Genomic DNA, 10,895 nt, shown 5'->3' on the forward strand with positions numbered 1-10,895 from the left:
GATGAAACCAGTTGGTCAAGGTGTTCTTTGTTGCAGAGCCACTGTAGTCTGTCAGACAACACACACATACACACACTGATATTATGCATTTGTTGTATTCTACTTAGATAAATGTCCAGACAGATGCCGACATGCATGCATTTAAGTAGCTTCAACTCGGCAGAAATATATCCAGAGACACTTCCACACATGCAACCATACCGTTAACATGCACAAACACAAGCCCCTAATTTTCTCGATCCCATTCACACTAATCAAAATCCAATTTCCAGTGAATGCGTGTAGAACTCCATATAAGCCACATAGCTGATGTCACTCACCACCCTTCCGAGGGTAATTTGCTGACAGGTTCAGCTGTAAACGGAACATGGAGGCAGGCGTTTCTCACTGTTCTGGAATTCTCCCCTAGAATTACCTATGAAATCTGAGGGTGAACTGCGACAATACCAGTGGATGCTTTCACCCATTCTCAACTGCATCCTTACAAAACCTTGACTTAAACACCCTCATTGACAGTTATTTCACAGCAAAATCTCAAGTACGAAATTCTTCGTTTTGGTCAGGGAAGAAATTACCACTTCGCTGATGTAATGTATTCATACGTAGTATTTATTAAAAATAACATTCCACATTGCATTTATGGCTTTCAGAGTCCCATTTTTGGCACAGCATCAGTGTCCGTTCTCGAGAGAAAGCCAGTAACAATACATTCATTTAAAGATAGTGTTGTGGTTGCTCTAGTACAGTATATTAAAAGGTGGCTGCGAAAGGAAGAAAATTGATACATTCAAAAGTAACAATTGAGGGAGGAGGGAATAATACCTGCCAACATTAGAAAATAAATACTGCAATGGTTTTTATTGCAATTCATAAAAATAATTTAAGGGACCAAAAAGCATTGACACAGCTCTACAATTATGACAAAATAGGAGTTAAGATACAGTAGTCTGGGTTTTGACAATGTAGTTAAGAAATATAAGATTCATGGCTCTAGGCCGGATGGTACGGATGAAGATTCTATTGATGGTGTCTACCATAGAATGAGGGAGGCTCAGGGTTGAAAGAATGCTAATATCCCTACACACAACATTGAAGGCAGTTGAACAAGGTTATTGATCCAAGAGCAGTGTGCCATCATGTCCCTGTGTTGTGAGGCCATGATCCAGGACCTGTTGAAGACCCAGCCTCCCCAGCAAGAGGCCCCTGACTCAGGGTCTGTTGGTGGCCCAGGGTCCCAGGCCGTGCTGGCTCTGGAGAAGTCTCTGGAGCTCCTTGAACTGCTCCACCGTCTGGTCCTTCAGGTCTGGGTTGGAGATCTGTAGCCGGATGCTGTCTGTGGACCAGGACAGCTCTCCAGAAAACATCTCTGTTAGGATCCGTGCCACCACTGGGACCACCTGGACATGAAATGGATGGAGGAGATGGGAGGGTCCCTGTTAAGTCAATGTGATCATTTCATGTGTGTGTACTGTATCTGTCAATGATCAACTAGGGTATGGGGTCAATTCGTTCTGCTCACCTGCACAACGATGAGCTTCTTCTCCTTGGGTTTCCGTTGGTCTGGCCAGTCCTCCCCGAAGCAGAAGTAAAGCTCAAACGGGGGTGGGGTGGGAGTTTCACCCTTCTGGAACAAGATGAGCCCTGTTGTTGGTGTGTATGTGTGTGCATGAGAGGGAGAAAGAAAGAGAAAGGACACTTGAGCAACAGAATCTCCTGTAATGCGATAATCACTGTGTATATGATATCTGTTCTACAGCTAATCCATTTAGATGCCTGGGCTGTGCAACAATAGCAGTACTACTCAAGCGCTTACTCACAGAAAGGGCATGTGACTGAAATATTCAGGGATCAATTGAAACTCAGAGAGCCTCAAGTGAACTGAAAAATCATGGCAATGGAGTCCAGCATTGTTATCTGACAGGATAATTTGGTGTTATGTGATTATTTGATCTCAATCGAAAAACAAGGGGTTTTGAGGGATCAGATGGGGATTCAAACACTATGAAACTGCTGCCTTAGTTGACAAAAATATCCAGCAATAAAATGGATTGACTGACTCACCGTGCAGGAAGTTATTGAGGCTGAACACTTTGTACTTCCTCTCCCTCTCCATAGGGTTGGGAGGCCCCTGCTCGTCCACTCCCGGCCCAGACCAATACACCTTGCACTGACACAACCTGATAGCGTATATATCCTGTTCCCAGATCTCCAGGATCAGGCCTCGGTCCATCACGTCCAGCAGGTGCTCTGTGTAGAACCGTTGCTTCTCGTTCTGGATGTCGGCCGAGCCAGGGAAGAGAACTTGGTTGAGGGTGACGGGGCCGAACAGTTCCACCTGCTCCGGGGTGGGTTCCAGGTGGCCGTAGTACAGCCGGCAGCCCTGGGGGTTACTCACGGTCAGGGAGCCCATCTTACGACCCCGGTACTGGAACTTCATGTCCAGGTCAGTCACTGAAACCAGAGTCAAATAATGTAGTGTTAGAAGAATTGTGGGCACTTCAAAAATAGTCAACATTTTATATGGCTCTTTCTAACCATGCCTAATAGTATTATGATACCAAGTTATCATAAGACTGAAAAAGGAAGTGAATCAATGAATAACACATTTTCTCTTTAGCTATAAAAGGGTAAAACTCGATTTTGCCTATTACAATTAACTACAGAACCTGTCTTACCATCCCCCACACTTTCAGACAGCTGCCAGTGTGTGCCATTTGATGGGTGTGACAGACAGACAGGTATTCCAGACTACTTCACTAATGCCTGATAGCCTATAATCCATCGAATGAGTCAATTGGAGGCAGCTGTTTCGAGTGAATGTATTACAATGTCGGCATTGTGCTGCATGCAGCAATAACAAATAAAGTTGACACCCTGTTTTTATGGTAGGGGAATTACAATGAATTATTTTTTGGATAACATGCAAGAAACTATTGCAGAAGTGCCTGACTGCCAAAGTAAAGCCATAGTACATAAAGCAGTATTCTTCTCAACACAGCATGGACCTATAGGTGCTATTCCACTCACATGGCAGGCTGTTCAGCAGGTCATATTTGTAGGGTGGTACCGCCTGCCCTTCTTCCTGGTTCTGGACTCCTGACATGGCCTCCATGGGGGCGGCGCCTGGGTTAGGGGCAACCGGAGCCACAGATGCAGCAGAAGGAACCATGGGGGGCATCTCAGTGACCACAGGAGGGTGCATGCTCCCTCCACCCATCCCCAGGCCATTGGAGGGTCCTGCGGGTCCAGGGTGCACAAAGACCCCATGTTCCAACTTCACCACCAATGGAACGTGGGTAGAAAACTCTGGGGGAGCCATGGTTGGCTGAGGGAGATCCGTTGCCATGGTAATGCCCCCGTTGGGATTGGAGCGCATGTTGGGACTGGGGTACATAGGTGTGTGGTGGGGGGTGCCATATCTGTCATTGAGGGGGGAGCTGAAGGGAACGTCTATCCTATGTGCAGTAGGGAATGCCTGAAAACTGGGTGGGTCACAAATTCTGGGGTCTGGGAGAGACATGAGGAACAAACACATAAGACCTTGTATAATGTCAATAGTGACACATTCCAAAAGGTTAACCTTCCAAGCGATTTCTGCTTAATTCACCTATGGCTCAGTAACAAAGGTGCATTGACAGTATACACTTACCAATGGAGAGACCAACAATATTCGGCATCTGAAAACAAAGCCAAGATGTAATGTTTATGTAAAAAAGCTGATATATGGGTATTGTTCTCAAACTATTCTGAGATACCACATTGTTCTCAGATAATGGAAAAGTAATTTGTCTACTTTTCTACACCTTACCTCCTCCTCATCTTCGTCAAATGTGTCTGAAACCAAATCAAAAGGAATATGCCATCAACACGGGGGAGAAAATTTCACAAAACATGAATATCTGAGGTTATTCTAAAGACCTAATCAGATAAGACTTGCAAAGCTGCCAATGAGCCTGCATGCTTACACACATGCACACACACACTTACCTCCATTGCAGGGCTGGTCACAGACCTCGTAGATCTTGTAGGGCTGGACGGGTGTCTCCTTGGTGCCGTCGTATTTCAGTTTGAACTCCCGGCTCTTGTTGAGGGCACAGCGCAGGTTGGCCTTCCACTTGGCAGGGTCAGGCTCATCCAGACCCTCCTGGTACTTCCCTGTCTCCAGAGCCCAGGCCTGGGGGAGAATGAGGTTACATTTTAATGAATGGGAGAAGGGGTCACATCTGGATGGAATCAAATGGGTGGGGGTTAAATTTAATGTAAATCAATATAATGTATTTATTAAGGGTAGCAGTGCTAATGGAAGTGCCCTGGAACAAATTATAAATAAACCATTTAATTTCGGCATTATGTGCCTGTAAAAATGTTGGCTACTGCCGAGCATTCCTCTCTCCGTTGTTTCATAAGCCTACATGGGTCATGGTTGGGTTTCTCCACTGCAATTAACCAACCACATTACTCACATCTACGGTGCATTTTGTTACGTTACAGCCTTATTCTAAAATGGATTAAATTGTTTTTCCCCCCTCATCAGTCTACACACAATACCCCATAATGACAAAGCAAAAACAGGTGTTTAGAAATTGTAGCAGAAATAACACATTTACATAAGTATTCAGACCCTTTACTCAGTACTTTGTTGAAGCACCTTTGACAGCGATTACAGCCTCGAGTCTCCTTGGGTATGATGCTACAAGCTTGGCACACCTGTATTAGGGGAGTTTCTCCCATTCTTCTCTGCAGATCCTATCAAGCTCTGTCAGGTTGGATGGGGAGCGTTGCTGCACAGCTATTTTCAGGTCTCTCCAGAGATGTTCTAGATTTGTGCCTCGACACAATCCTGTCTCGGAGCTCTACGGACAATTCCTTAGACCTCATGGCTTGGTTGTTGTTCTGACATGCACTGTCAACGGTGGAACCTTATATAGACAGGTGTGTGCCTTTTCAAATCATGTCCAATCAATTGAATTTACCACAGGTTTGTCATTATGGGGTATTGGTGTAGATTGATGAGGAAAAAAAGTTATTTAATCAATTTTAGAATAAAGCTGTAACGTAAAAATTTTGAAAACGGTCAAGGGGTCTGAATACTTTCTGAATGCACTGTAAATGGAGAACAGAGTAATGGCTAATGAGGAAATGACTCTAGCCAAAAGCATTTCTGAGGTAGGGAGCTGTTACTGCTGTTAGTGCAGTGGATATCATGTGGACATCCTTATACACGAGGTCAGGAAAACCCGAGAGGTTTGACACTAGCGAAGCAGTGGAAATGAAACTATGTCTCTTTCAGTTCACTAAAACAGTTGATACATCTACACCGATTGGGATAAGGAAGTGTGTGGGTGACATAGTAACTGAGTTCCTTAGAAATACTTTTTGAAATGTGCTACTTGCAGTTCAGGGAATAATGTATGTGTGCTGTTTTGATTAAGCACTTCTGAAAATGGTTTAGCTTGTGACAAATGCCTGTTCCTCGACTTGCCAGTAGTGATCATAGAAAAAGTAGATCTAAGTAGACATAACTTAGATCTAACTACAGTGTGATATCAAAATGATGGCATACAGAGTTTAAGTATTCAGATCTGTCATGCCATTCTCAACATGGACCTCCCTCTTACCTTGAAGATAGTGTTCTCTTCCTCAGAGGTGGGCAGGTGTCTTGTGGCATGTCTCCAGGGGATCTGGAAGAGCCGGTGGTCGGGGCTGAGCCACTGCAGGCCAGGGTACCTCCCGCTGTTCACCTGGGCTAACAGCCAGGGCTTTAGGCGGATCCTCCGAGGCTGCACACTCATCATGGGGCAGGGCACCACGCAGGGAGGAGAAAGGGGCTTCAGAGGGGGTGAGTGAAGGGGCTGGAAAGTTGAAGGGAAAAGTAATGGTTAAGATGATGGGTGACGGGCACTGGGGGTAGGGGACAGAGTGGGTACTGAGGGGGTGTCTCGAAGCGTGATACGAGAGTAATGGTTCAGATGGGTGATGAGGCAATGGGGGTAGGGGAATGTGGTGAGGGTTGAAAGAGAAGATACTCCCTACCATCTACAGGAAGAGAGCTGGGGTGGGGTGGATGAGGAGAATGGAGAGAGAGGATGGGTGGGGGAAAGAGAGGTATGAAGGTAGAGAGAGTAGTCAACAACTCAGAATGCCCGTTTTTATTCATGATGGCAACAGGCCTGTTTAGGAAATGATCTGAGAAACAAAAAGTGTTCTGTGCCTGAAAAATACAGAACAAACACACTTCCAAGGCAATAAAAAACAAACATCATAGAGTTGGGAGAATTAACATACACATCATGTAACAGTTGTAGGCTATTCCTTAATCCTTTAATCCATTTCATGACAGTACCAAATTTGCTTTTGTCATCCTAAAATGATGGATTTGTTACTATGACAACAAGCCTAGGCCCTCCGGGCACAGAAGCAGAGTCCACTGTCACACCAGTGTATTGTATGAGATCACAGAGGACCATATATATGCAGGTAACTCCTTTACAGCCAAAGAGCAACTTGTCTAAAGTAGCACATCAGAGGCAAATACAAGGCCAGCTTGTACGCGCTGAGACAAACAGATGCATCTGAACAGATGTCCTCGTCCTGAGGCTTCCACACATGTCCTTCTGAGCCCTTGTACCAACACCACACACACACACGAGTGAGTTGAAAAGGGCAATGAAACTTGAAGGAGTATGTAACACAGAACAACAGCTGGGTGCAGAGGCATCATGCCCATAGGGGGTACAGGGGCACGTGCCCCCTCAGATTTGTCATGTTTAAAAAAGTAATAATTATTTTTATTTTTTGGCTTTAACTAGTCCATATAGGTTCCCAATTTTCCAACCTCATAACTAGCTACCAATAAGTTTTTCAGGCTATCAATCAAGTTAGAGTAGCTAGCTTGTCTATCTATCTTAGCTGGCATGCCTGCTGGCAAGGTCGATAGACTTTAGAAAAGCAAGTATTTACTAAATGTACTGAATAAGACTCGCATTCCTTTCAATCTTTTACCCAGATTTCTGCAGAAATCCAGAGAAGCATATTTAGTTTCTTAAAATAAAATAAAACACCAGTCAGGAGGATACAGGCAGCTCAATATACTGTATATGCTTAGATATGCAGAAACATATATATATGTATATATCTTTTTTACATAGAATTAAGAATAATGATTATGGCTCTAGATTGCTGGAAAAGGCTGTTTCAGGTGTTTGAAAAATGCTAAATTCTCCAACTTGCGGACAGGGACTCTAGCCATCCTTGCATACTTTGCACCCCCTTAGGTTTTTGGGGTGCATGACACCCCTCGCTGGGTGCACAGAGGTGTCTTGTGATGCAGTACACACACCTACACATTTATCTTTAGTTGTTCATTCAACACTTTGTGAATGAAAAACATGTAATGCTATAGGCTACCACCCAGTGAGCAGTGGTGGTGAGGTGAAAATTGAGTTTGATTTAATTCACAAGGAATGAGTGAATAACAGATGGCAGAGTAAAAGCTCAATGGGATTCAAACCTGCTAAATTACCACAGACTAAAAAAAGCACTATAAGCACTTCAGCAATACATAATGAATTGCCTTTATACCGGTGCGCCCCTATGCGCTTTTCGCTGGTGCTTAAAGCACTTTACATTGTACCGTGCCTTCAGAAAGTATTCACACCCCTTTACTTTTTCCACATTTTGTTGTGTTACAAGATGGGATTAAAATTGATTTAATTGTCTTTTTTTCTTCTTCTACAAACTACAAAAAATACTCTAATGTAAAAGTGGAAGAAATTGTTTAACATTTGTAAAATAAATAATGAAATAAAACACTAATATATCTTGATTACATAAGTAGTCAACCCCCTGAGTCAATAAGTTAGAATCACCTGGCAGCGATTACAGCTGTGAGTCTTTCTGGGTAAGTCTCTAAGAGCTTTCCACACCTGGATTGTACAATATTTGCACATACATTTTAAAAAAATTATTCTTCAAGCTCTGTCAAGTTGGTTGTTTATCATTACTAGACAGTCATTTTCAAGTCTTGCCATAGATTTTCTAGCAGATTTACATCAAAACTATAACTAGGTCTCTCAGGAACATTCAATGTCGTCTTGATAAGCAACTCCAGTGTATATTTGACCTTGTGTTTTAGGTTATATTCCTGCTGAAAGTTCCATTTGCCTCTCAGTGTCTGTTCGAGAGCAGACTGAACCAGGTTTTCCTCTAAGATTTTGCCTGTACTTAGCTCTATTCAGGGTCTTTTTATCCTTAAAAAACTCCCTAGTCCTTGCAGATGACAAGCATACCCATAACATAATGCAGCCACCACCATGCTTGAAAATATGAAGTGGTACTTAGTAATGTGTTGTATTTGCCCCAAACATAACACGTTGTATTCAGGACATTGTTTTGTTTTTTGTCTGCAGTTTCACTTTAGTGCTTTATTGCAAACAGGATGCATATTTTGGATTATTTTTTATTCTGTACAAGCTTCCTTCTTTTCACTCTCATTTAGGTTAGTATTGTGGTGTACCTACAATGTTGGTTGGGTAATGGTGGGGATAAAAAGGGGATGTAACAATAACAAGTCTGGATTCTATTGTCTAGACTCTATAGATTGTATGTTTAAATGGAAATTGTTTTAAAACAGGAATAGCTTCACTAGGTTTCATTCAGGGTGTGCAGAAGGCAGGTTGAGAAAAAAAGCAACATTAACCGACAACAAAAGCTGAAAATAGGCTGCCTGACACTGACATATGTAAACAATCTTCAAAAAATAAAGATTAGTTAATCGGTCTGAAAACAATCTCAGTAGGCTACTATAGTTGTTTTAGGAAACAAGTACAACTTTAACCGGCACCCACCTTTTAACGATAGGTCTTCTCCACAAAATGTTTTTCGCTCCCTTGTATCGAAGAGTTCTAGAACGCTGACTGTAGGGATCCCTCCTTCCACAAACAGAAAAAGGCCAGGCAGAGTATGCGCGCTGCCACAGGGAAGCTTTTTACTAGGTAGGCTAACTGACAAAAACCTTGCCCAACACCGTCACAACTTCAAGGAATGTGTGGGAGAATGACAGTCAGAAAGTCCAAGGCTTATTCAGAAAACTTTCCACAAACAGCGGCCAAACATTATTTAAGGTTAAACATGAACAAACGTGGTGCATGTGTGTTTGCTGAACTTGCTCAGGTCCCACCCTTCCGGGTGACAGTCAGCGCTCTAAAGTAGACAGAAGCAGTATGCAAACATTGTTTCATTTTCGATAGGCTACTAGTACTAGCCTAGAGGTTGTAAAATGTATCAATTTTCAGTGTTGGAAAAAGTACGGTATTGTCATACTTGAGTAAAAGTAAAGATACCTTAATAGAAAATGACTCAAGTAAAAGTGAAAGTCACCCAGTAAAATACTACTTAAGTAAAAGTCTAAAAGTATTTGGTTTTAATATACTTTAATATAATATACAATCAAAAGTAAATGTAATTTCTAAAATATACTTAAGTATCAAAAGTAAAAGTAAAAGTATAAATCATTTCAAATTCCTTATTGTAGGCAAATCAGATGGCAAATGATTTTTTATTTTATTTATTTATTTATACTACAACACTCAGACATCATTTACAAAGGAAGTATGTGTGTTTAGTGAGTCCGCCAGATCAGAGGCAGTAGGGGTGACCAGGGATGTTCTCTTGATAAGTGTGTGAATTGGACCATTTTCCTGTCCTGCTATAATAAAAAAATGTAACGAGTACTTTTGGGTGTCAGGGAAAATGTATGGAGTAAAAAGTACATTATTTTCTTTAGGAATGTAACGTTAGTGAAGTAAAAGTAAAAGTAGTCAAAAATATAAATAGTAAAGTAAAGTACAAAAGGCTGTGAAGTATTTGCAGTTAATCATTTCATTAATGTTAGTTAATATATCAGAGCTCCGCGGTGAAGTGGGCGATCTCCACCTCAAAGAAGATGAGCTCTGGAGAAGTCAGGTGAGAGAAAGTCCCAGCCATCCTTGTGTTTTGCCACCAGTTACATTTCATTGTGTTAGCCAAGGCCAGTGTGCGTCCTTGTTGATATGTAAGTACATATTTCATATCTTTCAGGTGTTTATGTATGAAGACGCACTCTGCGACAATAATGTAATATTTATGGTTATGCTAATTCGTAGTTTCTACTGTGAGCTAGCTAGTATTGTGAGCTGGCTAACGTTTGGTCTGTTTTGGTTGTCATATCATTTCGGACATTTAACCCTGTGTTTGTATAGCTAGGATAATGTCCCCCAGTGCCTCGTTTATATGCCCTGTAATTGTGTATGTATGGTACATCATTATATGGGTATTCAAGTTTATTGTGCGGTTGTAGCCCTGTACTGAAGATTTTTTATTTTATTTTATTTCACCTTTATTTAACCAGGTAAACCAGTTGAGAACAAATTCTCATTTACAACTGCGACCTGGCCAAGATAAAGCAAAGCAGTGCGATAAAAACAACAACACAGAGTTACATATGGGGTAAAACAAAACAAAGTCAAAAATACAACAGAAATACATATAATATACAGTGTGTGCAAATTTAGCAAGTTATGGAGGTAAGGCAATAAAATAGGCTATAGTGCAAAATAATTACAATTCGTATTAACAATGGAATGATAGATGTGCAAGAGATGATGTGCAAATAGAGATACTGGGGTACAAATGAGCAAAATAAATAACAATATAGGGATGAGGTAGTTGGGCGGGCTAATTTCAGATGGGCTGTGTACAGGTGCAGTGATCGGTAAGGTGCTCTGACAACTGATGCTTAAAGTTAGTGAGGGAGATAAGTGTCTCCAGCTTCAGAGATTTTTGCAATTTGTTCCAGTCATTGGCAGCAGAGAACTGGAAGGAATTGCGGCCAAAGGAGGTGTTGGCTTTGGGGATGA

At 42.0% G+C, this 10,895-nt stretch overlaps 1 protein-coding gene across 1 annotated transcript; it reads right to left on the minus strand.

Moving 5' to 3' along the window:
* Nucleotides 1-588: 588 nt before the first annotated feature.
* LOC311139779 (interferon regulatory factor 5-like) lies at nucleotides 589-9,188 on the minus strand. The gene is made up of 9 exons (XM_084174727.1): nucleotides 8,847-9,188; nucleotides 5,619-5,852; nucleotides 3,988-4,174; nucleotides 3,809-3,834; nucleotides 3,650-3,677; nucleotides 3,028-3,507; nucleotides 2,062-2,451; nucleotides 1,520-1,641; nucleotides 589-1,397 (listed from the first exon to the last, which is right to left on the minus strand). Exons 2-9 carry the CDS (start codon nucleotides 5,793-5,795, stop codon nucleotides 1,209-1,211), a joined length of 1,599 nt encoding a protein of 532 aa, XP_084030853.1. The 5' UTR covers nucleotides 5,796-5,852; nucleotides 8,847-9,188; the 3' UTR covers nucleotides 589-1,208.
* Between the last annotated feature and the right edge of the window lie 1,707 nt (nucleotides 9,189-10,895).

The sequence above is a fragment of the Coregonus lavaretus genome, assembly GCF_964263955.1.
Source record: "Coregonus lavaretus genome assembly, chromosome: 13".
Classification (NCBI taxonomy): Eukaryota; Metazoa; Chordata; class Actinopteri; order Salmoniformes; family Salmonidae; genus Coregonus; species Coregonus lavaretus.